Genomic DNA, 15,609 nt, shown 5'->3' on the forward strand with positions numbered 1-15,609 from the left:
TTGGGGGAGCAGGCAGGGGCACCAGGGGGCAAAGCCAATAGAGGTTAGGACGCTGGCCTGGTCCTTGCCTGGAGTCTACTCGCCCGCCTTGGCCTCAGAGTCTTCCCCGCTGGGCTGTGTGGAATTGATGAGTTTATTTTCCTTTTTCCACTTCATGCGCCGATTCTGGAACCAGATCTTGATCTGGCGCTCGGTGAGGCAGAGCGCGTTGGCGATCTCGATGCGGCGGCGCCGCGTCAGGTAGCGGTTGAAGTGGAATTCCTTCTCCAGCTCCAGCGTCTGGTAGCGCGTGTAGGTCTGGCGGCCTCTGCGCCCGTGACTCCCATACACGGCACCTGCAGGCAAAAATGCAGTGTGGGTAAGCGAGGCCAAAGGAATCCAGTCCGTGTGCCTCCCGCCAGCTGTCCCTAAGCTTGAGAGCACCTTACTTCCACCCCAGCTTCTAGCACCAGCCACAACCGAAGGCAAAAAGCCGGCTGGGTGGCAAAGATGATTCCTACCAAGCGAGATGTTTTTCACCTAAAAACGACTTGGGGTGGGAAGTCATTGCTTCTGACAAATGTGGTCTGTGAGCAAACCATTAGAAGTGAAGAAATAGCATGGGCATTCTTAATTTGAGGGGCCAAAGTCACTGTGTCAAGAGAGGGTAGCATTTATTTTTCTGTGGGTGGAGTGGGGATCCTGGCAGCAGCATGGAAAACTGAATTCTCACATTGGTGTCTGTGAAAGATGCTATGGAGGCTCCTCGTGTCAGAACTCAATGTGTTTTTGGAAACTTAAATATGGCCAGCCTTCTCAAACCTTTGCATATTGTTAGCAAGTTATGCGATTGCTCTGAACACACTCCACTGGGAGGGTGCGTTTGAAAGTCCCCATTAGGCTCTGTCCTGCTGCAAGGGGAAAGGGGAGTCCCTGTGGAGTCTTTAAAAACCTGGAATAGAGAGATGGTCCTCCCATAGGTGAGGTGGTGGGGTTCTGGCAGTGTAGGACTGAGTTGGGCTGTCTGGATACCCAGAGGTACCCAAGGCAGGTGTGAGGCTCAGGCAGGGTCTCAGGAGGAGATAGAGTTGGCTAAAAGTGTGAAGTTGAGTGGAAGGTAAGACTGGGAGGGAAGAGAGAGAGAGAGAGAGAGAGAGAGAGAGAGAGAGAGAGAGAGAGAATGAATATTCTAAGGAGGTAGCCCTCCACAGCTCCAGAGCTTTGGTTGGGACCCTGAAAGGGTCAAGTGAGGGGAAAGAGAGCCTCTGCCTGTCTGGGCTTCTGAGCTTCCGAAGGGCAGAAGGAAGAGGGGTAGGAATGGGAAGGAGTTTGTCTGTGGTGCCTTCTGGAGGCCCCCTTTGCGTGGAAACCTGAGGGGTGTCACAAGGGTGCAGCTGAACGGGCTTTCTTCTCCCCTCTGTTGCCCCGTTACAGGTCTCATGTAGCTTGGCAGTGAATCTTTTACACCCCTAAAGTGTCACCTTACATGGAGCTCGTGGCCCAGTCTTTCCTCTGGCTGGGCCTGATTGCCCCACTGGGAATGTTTGGGTTTTTTTCTTTTTTAAATTTTTCTTTTAAAAAAGGAGAGAGAGAGAGAAAGAAACTTTGTCCTTTCCTTCTTCCTACTCTCTCTCTCTCTCTCTCTCTTCTTCCTTCCTTCCTTCCTTCCTTCCTTCCTTCCTTCCTTCCTTCCTTCCTTCCTTCCTTCCTTCCTTCCTACCTTCCTTGTCTGCCTGCCAGCTTTTCCTTCTCCCTACACTCTCTGGGGTGGGGGAGCAGGGAAATGCCTTACCCGCACAGGAATTCATCCGCTGCATCCAGGGGTAAACAGGGCTCGTGTACTTCCGGTCGGTGCCTTCCTCATGGAGGGCTTTGCCCTGCACGCTGCTGCTGTCAGGTTTGTATTGCTGCTCGGGAGAAAAGTGCAGGTAGTCCCCGGGGCCCCTCTGCTTGCTATTGCCCGAGGGTGAGGCGCCACTGAGGTCCTTATCAGAATAGAAACATGAGGCCCCGTACTCGTAGGATGCCCGGTTGCAGGCCAGGACCGAGTTGGACTGTTGGTAGAAACAAGGTGAAGTGTACGTCTTGTCCGGAAGACTCGACGCCCCGTAAGAGGCCGGGAAGGGCCTCAGCGCGTCATAGCCGGCCGGGTAGAGGGGCAGCTGGCCCAAGAAGGAGTCCTGGCCGCTGGGCAGGCTCCCAGGGAAAGTGGGATTCACAAAATAGGAACTCATTTGCGCGCCCCTCTGCAGGACTGTGATTTGTTGTGTATTAGTACATCTGGCTATAACTATTAGTAGTCATCGAACTGGTTTGTTTCTGGATGGCCGAACGCCAAAAGCGACAGCAGCAAATCGCACCAGCTGACGCAGCGGCGGCCAATGGGAGCGAGCGCCGGAGCCCGCTCCCCGGGGACCGCGGCGACCGAGGCAGCAAAGTTACAAACAGCCCCCAGCCCGCCCGCCCGCCGCCCGCCCGGCAGATTAATGGGCGCACACAGCCAGCCGGCCCCCGCTCTCCCCCACACACCCCCCGAACGCCAGCGGCGGGCACGGCCCGGGCAGGGAGGTGCAGCTCAGAGCCGAGGAGAGGCACTGGTGCCCAGGTCAACGCCGAGGCCCCACTAGGCCTGCTCTTTCCGCTTTCCCTTTTTGAGTGTTGGTTTTTGCTGGTTTTCCCCTCCAAACAGGAAACCTGACAAGCCTGAGCCAGAAGGGGCGGTGACTAGAACGGCTTTGCTCGTGGGGAGCCCTCTGTCCCAGGCAGGTCCCAGGCTGCCCCTCCCCTAGCGCTCCCTTAATCGTGGGTTGTGGGTTCTTGAGCTGGAGAAGGGGCTCTGAGAAACCAGGCCTTCACACTGCTTTTCAGCCCTATGCTTTAGGGATCCATGGACGCCTTATCCCCTCCCCATTCTTACTACAGGTTGGGCCTTACTGCCCAAAGCTAAAAGACCATCCCTCTCTGAGCAGACCCAGGCCAAAGGCAGGGCCTTCCTGCAGCCCCCCTCTTCCCACGACCGCACTCCATGTTTGACTCGCCTGCAATGGCCCGTGCCTGCGTGGACTTAAAGCGAGCAGCTACACCGGCTGAGCACCGCATCCTGTCTTTGAACCCAGAGAAAGGAAAGGCTAAAAACCCATGGTTTCAACAAGAAATGCTCTACAGAAGAGTGTTTGTGAAACCCCCGACTAGGAAGCCATCCAGGTGATTTAACTCCCCTCACCCAGCGTCCCAGGACTCCCCGAAGCTACTGGGACTGCCCAGAGCAGTGACAGATAAAATTCCAGATGCAGTCTCTCCCTAGTCTCATTCCAGAAGCAAGAGAGATGCAGGGCCCCCAGTTGCAGGGCACGGAGTGCGGCTCCTGGGGCCCAGAGCTTCCCACAGGATAATTAATGGGCTTGGTTTCCTGGTAGTGTGTAGATTGCTCTATAGATTGCACTGTCGTGGGGGGTATACCCACTTGTCCCCTGCCTCCCCACCCCCAAAATACCCCTACTGCTGCAGGAGCTCCAAAACTAGAACAGTCCTGCCATCTTGTCACCAGCTCCAGAATCCTGAATTGCCTTGACCACCGGCCCAGGCCTGGTGACCTCCAGATTGGACATGGAAAGCCTGTCTTGGACTTGCTGGCACAGGGATCAGTCTCATTTTGTAAAACGCGATGTCGGTTCGATGGCATTTGTGTTTGTAGGGCTTATAAGAGCTTTTGAATCAGCTTTAAAATCCCCAATTCTGTGGGCGGCGGAGAGACTGTTTACAAGGTTTGGTTGGAATTCAGGAGGTTGTTCGCAAGATCTGTAAAACCCTGGCCCAAGCGGACTGATGAGGTTAGGCTTTGGGCCGAGGGTGACAATTGGTAATGGTCCTGCAGGAATTCTGGTAACGACATTCTTAATTTCTTCTTTGCTTTTCTGTTTTTTTCCCCCTGGCCTTCTTCCCCCTAAAAGGGAAAAATTGGAAAAGGACTTGCCTCCAGAGAACCTATGAAGGCACATTGAAGGAAGGCTGTGCCAGAACTGTGTGCCCTAAGTCTTTATCTCTCCAACCCAAGAAAGTTTTTTTTCTTTCCATAAAACCAAGAGTTATCCAGGAGAGGATAAAATTTAGCGTGTCTCACAGAGAAGATGCGATACATGAAAAATGAAAACCTGGGAGAAAAAATGGGGGATTTTTTTTCTTAAAAAGCTGTTTGAAGAAAATAAGTTTGAGTTATTGGTTCTTAAACAAAAAAAAATCAGATAATTATTTCAACCAATATGATTCGAAGTGAAAACAGCCATTTTGCAGGTGTTAATTGTTTACATTTATCATTTCTCTTTTATCCTTCCATGTCCTGCCCAGAGCTGGAGCTGGTAATAGTTCACCACTATTATTGTTATGTTTTGCCCTGGATTCTACATTTAATTGTCTCAACCAATAAGAGAATTTGATCTCTCAGCTAGGAGCCAGAAAATGTATTTCCAGCTTTTGTAAACATTAAGATGGAAAAAATATTAAATTGAAATCTTTACGTGTAAGACAAGGCTAGTGCTCATTTAAGTTGACAGTCGATCTGTTTATTCTTCCATATATACACATATATATGGAAAGAGAGAGAGAGAGAGAGAGGGAGAGAGAGAGAGAGAGAGAGAGGAGGGTCAGTCCTGACTGCTCCACTGAATGGGGAACAAGAACTCTCCCTCAACAGAGCCTCTCCTAAGGTGATGAGAGTGACCGCCCCAGGACTCTGTCAGGTCAAAGCCACACAGAAAACTTACCTCTCATCTTCTCTTCAGAGGGGGGTAGGATGGCAGTTTGCCCTTGCCCTGGGCTGCCCATTGAGCCTCTCCACTTCGGCCAGCCTGGAGCCGGCCCTGCAGGTGTGTGGGAGGACCCCGAAGGTCCATCTCCATCCAGCCAAGTCTCCAGCCCAGAACCCAAAGCACACAGGTGTGGCCTCTGCCAGTCCCAGGCCCTCTCCAAGAGCCGCCTTCCATGCCATAGCCAATTCTCAGGGCCAGCCAGGCCAGCAGGCCTCAGAACTACAACTGGTCTCTCCGATGTCAGAATCTCAAAGCCAGCGCGCGTTCCCCAACTGGCAACTGGCGTGCGCCCCCAGGGCGCCTTTGGGACGCGTAGTTTGGACAGAAGCAGCCATGACCGGCCGGGCGGCCTGTACAACCAGTCTCCATGGTGCTGGGTTGGGGGCGAGGGAAGGACCCGAGTCTATTCCGGCGGCTGAGCTTTCTGTCATGGGTAGCCGAAGCAGGGAGGTTTCACAGCCAAACAGACCCCGGGAGACTGCCCCTCACGTCCCCCTTTGTGCCCCCCTTCCCCTGCTTCTGGGGGATCTCTGAGGGGCCGGTACAGCAGTCGCGCCAGGCTCGAAGAGGCGGGTCGCTGCTGGCGCCGGTCCCGGGGACGGCCACAGCGTGGCAGCAGCGAGCTCCCAGCACGGTCGCAATAAATAATCCGCCCCAGGCAGCCACAGCCAGGCAGCCAGCGGCCCTGGGAGGCAAAAGCGGCGCTTTATCTGCCCCTGCCCCGGGGCGCACCCCACAGCGTTGTCCAGCGAACATCCCAAATATCAACGTGCCCATCTTAATTATCTGATCTATGCCGAGACACTCTCTTGAGATAGGAAAACAACAACAACAACAATAACAACCAAAAAAAACAAAATAAACAAAAAGAACTATAGCCCAGAACCTCGCGACTGATTCTCGAGTGGTTCTGTCTCTCGCGGGGGAAGCGGGGGCCAAATCTGACCTGGTCAGCTGCGCTTTCAGGCTCAGCCACCACGGCTGGTACCACCGCGCAATGCAAAGCTACTGGCCAGGCCAGCAACACTCAGTGCCGCCTCGCGGCTAGCTGTAGTCCTCTCCCTGGTGGCTCCAGAGGTAGGGGACCGTGGACACCAGCCTATCACTGTCCTTAGGTGGGTTGGGGCTGCCACCCTGTTATTTCTCAGACTCCGTTTTGCAACCTTCCTTCAGAAACCTTAGATATAGTCCTTCCACACGCGCCAACGCGACAGTCCTCTGTACCGAAACATCCTCCAGTAGCACCCAATTAATTCGATTCTCTCTCCTCCAACACAGAATTCCACACAAGCACCTAGCCCCTTTCCCAGGGCTCCAGACACCACTCTGGTCGGAAAAAACGGGCAAATGAAGCACGCAATCATCGGAGAACTCTGAATTAGTAAGTTCTGCTTTTGTGTTTGCTTGTTTACCCCATCCTGCCTTCTCTCTGAGACTAGCCCCACAGGAGAGAACAGTGTGCTGAAGCTAACAAAACACCCGTGGGCTACCTCGCTTTGCTCTCTTCCCTGCCCACATTCCCACATCGGGAACTATCTCTGGTTATTGGGGGAGTCAATTGAATCAATTGGGTCATGAATGAAATAATCCCAAACCCCAGAGGCTGATAGGGAACCGGAGAATGCCAGATGACTCCCCCTTGGGCTTCCTCGGGGTCACTGGGGAAGGGCACTGTGCCACAGAAGGAAGGCTGATCTGCCTTGAGGGAGGAGAGGGAGTGATGTAGGTGGTGGCGGTCGTGGGTGAGAATGAGTGACGTGTTTGGGCTGCGGTGTGTATTGGGGCTGGGGTGTGAAGGGACAGTACCGTTGACGGTGAGAAATGCCCTTTTTCAAAGTCGTTCTGGGTGCCCTCTCCCACCACTGTGGCACCTCACCCACCTTTGCCCTGTCTCCTTCCCACATGTCCTCACCTTCAGACCGCGGCTCCCAGAAGCTCCTGCCTGTCTGACAGCTGTCGCTTCGGCAGCCCAGGAGACGAATTGTCCTCCTTCCTGGTGCCAGAGGACGCAGGAAATTAGCCAGGTTGTGAGTTGCAAAGCGGCGGCGGCTGCTGCTCCAGGAACTGGACGCGCCCCACCTCCAGCGCCAGCGGCCGGCCTGGGCCTGGCAGTGCCTTCCCTTCGCTCGCCATCGCCGGACAAAGCGGAGCCCAAGCAGGCTGGGAAGGCAGAGCTCCGAAGCACGCAGGACGGAGCGGAGCAAAAGAATGCGGCTCTATTCTCGCAAGGGAAATTATAAAAAAGTTCATGTTCACGGTTCCTATCCACATGACCGACAGCGGCCAATGGAAGGGCCGAACAAACTCATAAAGTTGTATTGCAAAGTTGTAAATTTTCATAAACAACAACGGATTTATGACCCTTTCCCCATCACTAAGAGGAGGCAGCTCTCACACCGGCGCCATCTTACCACCGAGGCTGTCCCGACTTGGGGCTGCAGGTTTTACAGACCCTTTTAGGTTCGATTTTATTAAAAGAATCCTAAGAAGCTGGTTCAACCCAGCCAGGAGATAAGAATGGAGATCTTCGCGGGCCAAACTCGGGATGCTCTAAGCTACTTCCACCGCCCCTCGTCCCTGGTCCCTCGCTGCTCGCCCCCTTCCCCAACCACAGTCCCTCTTCTGCATCAGGACTTGCCTAGGTTTGCGCAGCCGGGTCTGGAGGCCCATGGCAGTCCCAGAACCCCTCCGCTGCAGTGTTGGGCCCTGGGGCATCCTCGCCTCTACTGAAGGCTAAGTGGGGGTGCTGCGGCAAGGACCCTGAATCCTATTTCCTACTCTAGGGCTGGACTCAGGGGCGCATGCGGAATCCGGAATCAGTCGGAGGGTAGGTAATACCCTTTGAGAGCTCAGTCTACACCTTTAGAGGAAAGGTTGAATTTGGAATTCGTTCTTGGAATTTGTGGAAGCTTGGGAGGCCACAGATAAAATATACTGTATTAACTAATAGCTGTTTTCAATGGATCTAGGTAATTGGTGCACACAATAGGCCAGACAAAAACATCTACAAAGAGGAAGACACGGATACAATTGTAGACGCAGAAAAATGGACGCATAGACACAGAAAAACGTGCAGCTGGACACAGAAACCCACACATCCAATTATAGACATGGAAAATGTTGACACACAACACAGATATACACGCATTACGGATGTGGAAATGTACACAATTATGAAAACTATAAGCAACCACAAACAAAAAAAATAGAAGCACGCTTAACTCACACAAATCTCCACACAAACATGGGAAAAGAGACAGGACACATATATACATGAATATCTAAAACTTAGACTCAAGGACAGTCTCTCTATGGTGGCTTCCCCTTGGTCCTTTGACCTACAAGGCTTGCCCTTCAGCTATGGCCCTCACCTCCCCTCACCCCAGACCCTCTGGATAACACAGTCCACATTTCTTTGTCACCAAGCATCTTTATTGATACATAAAACATAGGTAACTGGGCTGGTAAGCATGCCTTCCCCGAACCCAGGCTGGGTCTACGGGGGACATGGGACAACACGGGAGATAATGGGCACCCGGGTGGGTATTGGACCTCTCCCACCCACAACAGAATTAGTTCAACCACAACACATCATGCTACAAAGTCACCCCATTTAAAACAGCTTTCCCAAGTCAAGACATTCCTTTACGAATGAGCTCCAAGATTATAGAAATGACAACAACAACAAAAAATCTGGTTCAAATATACAGTATTTGCCCTTGGTAGGAAAAGTCAGAGTATACATATTCGACATGGCTGAACAGTAGGACACAGAAGCAAGTGGGGGGGGGGGGCAGAGTGAGGCTGGGGACTTCTCCTGAGTCCCTCAAAGCTGAAGCTATTCCAGAGGTCTGCAGCCAGCTCAGGAATGCTCCCCTCCAGAAGTAGGGGTAATGGCCCTGAACTTGAGGTGCCAAAGCCAGAGAAAGAGGGATTCTAGGCTGCAGCATTTGGTATGTTTTTTGGAATAAATATATTATTTTTTCAATTTAAATAGAAGCCAATGCCCTGGTCCCTGAACCTCATTGCCTCGTCAGTGAAGCCTGGGGAGACTCCAAAGACTGTGAGCTTGAAGCGCCAAGGCCTGGCCTGGGAGGAGTGGGTACACACTCAGGAAAGCTAGCCAGCACAAAATAGGTAGTTTAAGCCTAGTAGGTAGTACTGATCATGTTTTTGCAGGGAGGAGGCGGGGAGGGGCAGGTGCTGGGTGTCTGCCACTGTTAGGACGTGGAGAGGACTTCTTAGGAGTGGTGGCCCACCGGGGCTGGGCCCATAGGTAGTTTGGGGGTGCCTCTCAAGGAGGCCTGTGCTAGGTAGTATTTTGGCTGTGCCAGAGCACAATACTGGCCCAGGGTTGTGGGTATCTACTGGGGTCCTCAGAGGCAGAGAGGGTCCCCAAGGTGACCTAATCTCCCTGGGAGCTAAAGCGGGTGATGGAGTGGGTGGGATGAGGGGTGGGGACTGATTCCTTCTTTTTCTTTCTCTCTTTCTCTCTTTTTAAACACTTTATTCCCTCCATTTTTGTAACTAAAATCAGTGAGTCTCTTAAAGACGCTTTTCCGACTGTCCTGTGCAGCCAGGGCCCTGTGCCTGGCCCTTTATTCCTCTTCTTCCTCTTCTCCTCCTCCTCCTCCTCCTCGTCCTCCTCCTCGGCCTTGTCAGCAGCTGCCGTGGAGACTCTGGAGGGCACGGCGGCGTCTTCGGGGGCCGCAGGAGGAGCCTGGCTCTCATCTTTATGCTCTTTCTTCCACTTCATGCGCCGATTCTGGAACCAGATCTTGATCTGGCGCTCGGTGAGGCAGAGCGCGTGGGCGATCTCGATGCGGCGGCGCCGCGTCAGGTAGCGGTTGAAGTGGAATTCCTTCTCCAGCTCCAGCGTCTGGTAGCGTGTGTAGGGTCTGGCGTCCCCGCTTCCTATCGGGTCCTGAGAGCAGAAATTTGGACATATAGACAAACAGACAAGCAGACTGGGATGTGGACAGAAGAGTGTTTTAGTCAGGCCCGCTGGCTGTCCAAGAGCCTGTACCTTCCATCCTGCCCAAACCCAGGCTCAAGCCCCATCACCCCCCAATTGAGCTGGGGTAGGACAAGTGTGAGCGGAAGACCCCGGGGCCAGCCCGTCTGTGAAGAGTCTTAGAGCAGAATTCCAACTTTACCAACCGGCCTTTCCAGCCGGCTACGTTTCTACAATGTCCTGCTTCCCCTTGACAAAGGGAAATTGTAAATATAGAGTGTGGCAAGTGGGAGACTCGGCACTTTTGCCATTCAGAGGCAAACCTAGCCGCTCCCCAGTCCTGCGAGAAAGGGAACAACCCTCCTCCTCGCAGCCTCACGCACAAGACCTTCCTGTAGCAATCCCACCCTCTGTCCCATTCGATCCAGCTAGGGTCTGGAAATGGCCTCTGGGTACAGGGGTGGGTGTGGGATCCCGGAGGTCCTAGCTCTCCTTGCCTTTGAGAAAGAAAGCCAGGCCGAAAGAAAAGGAGGGTGGTGGTGGGGGGGGAAGTTGGAGTCAAGAAAGGAATGAAGAACAGGAAAGAAGGGAGAGAGAGGAGAGGCTGAGGGAGAGAAAAAGAGAGGGAGAGGAAGAAGGGGGAGAAGGGGGAGAGAAAGAATATGAGAATGAGAATAGCGGAGAAACTTACTGTAAAAATTCCAAGGCAAATGGAGTTAAATAAATTTACGAGGATCGAACCCATTAATTGGGCCATAAAAAGTTTTATGAGCCTCATTTACATACAATGCTACGGGTCCCTCCACGCAATGGCGCCTCAGCTCTAATTAAAACCAGAAAGGCAGCGCCACCGGGACTTGCGGGGCCGCCGGCTGAAGCCGCCAGGCTGGGCTCTCTCGGCCCCCCGCGCCCCGCGCCCGCACCCCCCCCCGCTCCGCCCGCACGCCGACCCGGCGGGTCGGGGCGCCTACCTGAACTGCGCATCCAGGGGTAGATGCGGAAACTGGCCTCGGCCGGGCCGTGCAGCACGCCCTCGTCCGCCTTGTCGCAGGCGCCTTTGGCGAGGTCACTGCAGAGCCCGGGGATGTTTTGGTCGTAGGAGGCGCAGGGCAGGTTGTAGGCGTCGGCGCCCAGGCCATAGCCGACGCGAAGGGGCTCTGATAGAGGGGGCTGTTGACATTGTATAAGCCCGGCACGGTGGAGGCGAAGGCGCCGGCGCCCGGCCCGTAGCCGCTTCTCTGCGAGTTGGGTGCAAAGGAGCAAGAAGTCGGCTCGGCATTTTGGAAGAGAGAAGCCCCCGCCGTATATTTGCTAAAAAGCGCGTTCACATAATACGAAGAACTCATAATTTTGACCTGTGATTTGTTGTCCGGCAGCTTTCAGTGTCGGTTTTACGAGGTAGCGTGATATATGATAACATTACACCCCCAGATTTACACCAAACCCCATTTTCTTTTGGACGGAGCTCGCCGCGGCACGTGACCGCCCACATGACCGCCTCCGCCAATCTCAGCAGCCCTCACAGGTGGTCTCGCGCCACGGGCCGGCGGCCGCCTAGAATGGAACGGGAAGAGGCTCAAATACGCGGCCCACGCAGCGGCCTGCACCCCGCCGGCCCCCGGGCGCCCGACGCAGTCAGAGCCCCATCCCGGTGCCCCAGCCTGCGGAAGTCCGGCAGGGTTCGCCTCCCCTCCCCCAACCTCATACCTATTCCTGAACCCCAGATCCAGTGTGTAGATTCCCCCTGTCCGTGTCCTCTCTGCAGACTCAAGCCCCTGCGGGGTCTCTGCAACCTGTCGGCCCATAGATGGTTTCTGCTCTTTGCCCACCTCTCTGTCTCTAAGCAGGAGAACGTTTAAGGCCAGATGTGATGCTCCAGCACAAACTCCGCAGGCGCGGCGTCTGCTCTAGCTGAGCAGCGCGAATGCTGCCACAAACTGGAACCATGTGGTTCGAATAAAGTCAATGTCTCCCAGCTTCCTTTCTTTAATCGGCTCGGCGGAGCACTGTTTATCCGCCCTAAAGGAAGCAGTGAAATATTTATCTATTAATGAGCCTCATTTGCCAACAGATTTATTAACATGGGATTCCCTTTCTCCTCCCCGGACACCGCCGCCCTGCAGTCTCTCTGCATTCGCTCCTGGGCACCTGGCTGGCCCGCAGCAACCCCATAGGTGGCTCAACACCCCCCTTTGTCCTTCCCACAACCCCTGGTGTTACCCCTGGATCACGGGGAAACTGGGTCATCCTCCCGCAGCTTGGAAACTCGAGTCCACAATTTTCTAAATGCATCCTTCATACTGGGAGGTTTCTGGCAGCTCCCAGCCAAGCTACCCCTGCACCTCCGCCTTGTGGGCCGGAGAACAGTAGACTTTTGGAGCTAATTTAGAGTGAAAAGAGGGGGTTCTCAGGGGACTGGGGCTGTAGCCCACCGTGGAACCCCAGTTTTTTAGGAGACTATAGAAGCAAATAGGGGAACCCTTACAAGGCCACCCAAATCTCGCAGCTTCGCCTTTCTAGGCACTGGTTCACAAACGCAAACAGTCTCATTCTCTTCCTCCCAAATAGTTACTCACCCTGGGACCCTACCTTGCGGGACTTTGCACCCCCGTGCAGTGATAGGTCAGATGGAGGCCCTGCTGCCCAACGCTCTCTGGAGGATATTTGGGTGAACCCTTTCTCTAATCGCCTCATAAACTGCCCAGGCCGAAGCTGGAAGACTGGCCACCTTTTACTGCTCAGCTCGATTGCACACCATAAACCCGACTTCACAATGGAATTGCCCCGGAAATTCTCCTCTAAATTATAGAGTTTGGTTCCTGGTGTACAAAGCACTTTCTCATCACTTTCAGTGGGTCCAGGCTGCCCCCCACCACCGTTCACCGCATCCTCTCGGGGGGTCTTGGGAGCACAAAAGAGGAAGGATGGTTCAAATCCCGCTGCAACGGAGCCCCAGCGCCTACCTAGCAAAGGGTTCGGGCTTTGGCGGGGAGGAGGGCAGGTGGGAGCTAGGCTATCTCCCCGGAGGGACCCTGGGGCGGCAATATCCGGATCCCCTTTATGGTGGATCAGGATGGGAAACAGAGGGGGTAAAACAGGAGAGAAAAAAATCCAAATAACAGAGTCTTCTAACAGAGAAATAAAATTCTAAAAAAGATAAAGGAAGACGAAGCAAACAAAAAGAAGGCCAGGAGATCAAAGAGGAGAAATTAGGCGGCTTTAGACCAATAAATTGTTGCTGGGCTGACACGCAGCCAGGCGCAAAGTGAAAGACTAGGCAGGCCCCGGCGGTCTGTCTAGACTCGGGCGACTGGAGCAGTCCAAAGCGACGATGTTTAAAGTGGAACTTCTCCTTTAGAAGGAGACCTGACAGCCAGAGTGAGGAGCGATTTGAGGTAGCACAGGAAAAAACCACACTCACACGCCTAGGAAGGTGGTCTGGATTTGGCTCGGGCACGACCAAGGAGTCCCCGGCAAGAGGCTCTTTCCCTGTTTGCCACGGCCAAATATGGTCCAAATTCTGCTGCTTTCAAAAGGCCTTGGCACTTCTGGGCCCAAGTCTTCCATCTGAGCAGGTCCTGGGGTCACCGAAAACCTTTCCCTTCATTTCTGGGTCTCTCTTCCCTGGCTAGACTTCACACAATTAAAAAAAAAAAAGTCCAACTCTCAATAAGGCCCTATTTAATTCTGTCTTCTTTGGCCATTGGTTCCCTGTTTATTTGACAGAAATGCATCTCTTATGCATGATAGTATTCCCATAAAATTTAGCCCAGGCCCTGGAGAAGAAGCCTTATACGCCGGTTTTTAATCTGCGGAGCTATCTGAATATTTCTCAACGCTTTCCCGGAGTTAGCTTTCAAATGTACTGTCAGAACTTGTTCCCTGTCGCCAAATAGTCCTCGGTGTTTAAATCTAGATTTAAAGGTAAACCCAGCCCTTGGCGGCGAAAGGTGCCTTCTAGAGAGTCGAATGATTCCGAGTTTGGGGTCCTTAAATGTTTCTGTCCTCCTGCCCCGCAGGGGCTGCGGGCTTCAGCTCCTGTCCCCCACCTGGTGAGAAGCTTCTAGCTTGGGCGTAGATACCAATTCCTCCCCGAAGCGGAGGGAAAAAAAAATAAGCTCCGTTCCTAGCCGGGTCTTGCCTCCCAAGCAGCGAAAACCAGAGAGCAGCCTGCTCGCCAGCCGCCAATCGGCCAAGGGCAAGGGAGCTACCGGCCGAGGCAGTTCACCAGGCCTCAGAGCCCCTAGAGGCCCACACCTACCTGGGGCCTCTGTGATGGCGGAGAGAAGAGGTGCCGCCAACCTGTGACTTCCATTGTTAGAAAAATAGAGCCTTCGACTGAGTCCACTGGTCAGCGATTTCGCTGCTTTATTTGCAGTTACATAAAGAAAGCTTTCTGAGAATTAGGATAGGCGAGCACGGGTGACTCTCGAGGAAGCTATAAAAACCCTTCCTACAAGCAGAGGCTGTGGAGTAGCGTGTGTTACATACGGAAATATAATGATGATATAAATATGTGTCTGTAATGCCCACGTGTATATAGGAAGAGTTCTAAAAGGGAGTAGGAGGGAGAGAGAGAGAGAGACGGAGACCCAGGAGAGATGTCAGCCAAAATCGAGTCCCTAGTTTTACAGCGTGTTCAGCACGGAGATGCGAGTCATAAACATTTTGTGGGCTTGGCCGAGACTATTACGACCCAAATAAATGCACAGCACAGCCTTTATTCGTGGCGCTTCGAAGGGCTGGTTCTGTTGCTCTTGTGTTTTCTTTCTGAAAGCATCCTGCACCGGGAGCTGATTCCCGCACTCTGGCCGGGTTTGCTCCGGAGTATGTCCCCCGTCTAGCATTAAAAGTAGGCTGGGAGTGGGTCGGGGATTTTTGCTTTTCTAGCCTCCACAGCCAGAGACACCAGAGTAGCCTTGGCATTTCAATGCCAAAGAAATAGCTTTGCCAGAGAAGCAAGAGTGACTTCAACCGCGTGAACGCCAATCCTGGAGCGAGGGTGGTATTCTACTTATTTAAACATATCATTTATTTTCGAATAACCTAACAGTTCCCAGTCTGTGCCCTGAGTTATCCCAGAGTGGCCAAATTCGCAGCACATCTACGCTAGACAGTCACCAAGTATGTATGATTTATAACTAACCAAATTTCAGCCGCCTAATTTTAAAGTCAGGTATTCAAACCGGCCGAGTCCTGACGTCTGGGCTCTCTCTCTCTCTCTTTCTGGTGCTGGCTCGCTAGGCCTGGTACCCGGTCCTGAACCAGGGCGCAGGTTTCGGGGCCTCGAGGATCGGCGGAACCCGGTCCACCGGGCGCGTTCTTTGTGGGGTCATCTGGTCCTGGGGCTGTAGGTGTTCGTTCCCTTGTCCGTCCGTCGTGAATGACCGTTCCTGCGTGCCTCGCTGCCCCTAGATCACTGCTGGGATGAGCACTGTGACCCCGAATGGAACCGGCTCCCTGAGCCGCAGCCCCGCACCGTCCGCGCACGGTTGCTGCCACGCAACGACCGCGGCATTGGAATGGGGCCTGGGAGGAGCGAGTGCCGACGGTCAGGCAAGCCCCGGCTCATGCTTGTGTCCACCGGAGGCTTTCAGGTTGGCATGAGCAGCAGGGGAAAATATACGACCGCTGGTTCACGCGGATCCCGTTCTAGAAAGGCGCGCTTCAAGTCGACATTTTAGGAGCTTCTAGGTCGCGGCGGCGGGAGATGGCGGCGGGAGTGCTTCTTGCGTGGAGCCACACTGCCATCTCCTGGATTGCTCTTGGTACTGCAGACCGCAGCTGCTCTGGCCCGGGTGAACTTCGGCAGCGCCGGTGACCCAACCAGCGGCCCACTCCCCTGGGCGGAGCGAGGGCCCTGTCCCCCGG

At 53.8% G+C, this 15,609-nt stretch overlaps 2 protein-coding genes across 2 annotated transcripts; both read right to left on the reverse strand.

Moving 5' to 3' along the window:
• Positions 1-75: 75 nt before the first annotated feature.
• On the reverse strand, positions 76-2,213 carry Hoxa6 (homeobox A6). Its single transcript, XM_052720550.1, has 2 exons — positions 1,772-2,213; positions 76-335 (listed from the first exon to the last, which is right to left on the reverse strand). Exons 1-2 carry the CDS (start codon positions 2,211-2,213, stop codon positions 76-78), a joined length of 702 nt encoding a protein of 233 aa, XP_052576510.1.
• Positions 2,214-5,211: 2,998 nt separating this feature from the next.
• Positions 5,212-11,084, reverse strand: LOC128099551 (homeobox protein Hox-A7-like). The gene is given in 5 exon segments (XM_052721509.1): positions 5,212-5,469; positions 9,349-9,678; positions 9,680-9,708; positions 10,710-10,883; positions 10,886-11,084. Coding segments are annotated over 5 exon segments (990 nt in total).
• Between the last annotated feature and the right edge of the window lie 4,525 nt (positions 11,085-15,609).

Source organism: Peromyscus californicus, unplaced genomic scaffold, assembly GCF_007827085.1.
Source record: "Peromyscus californicus insignis strain IS unplaced genomic scaffold, ASM782708v3 Scaffold_6__1_contigs__length_162567912, whole genome shotgun sequence".
Taxonomy (NCBI): Eukaryota; Metazoa; Chordata; class Mammalia; order Rodentia; family Cricetidae; genus Peromyscus; species Peromyscus californicus.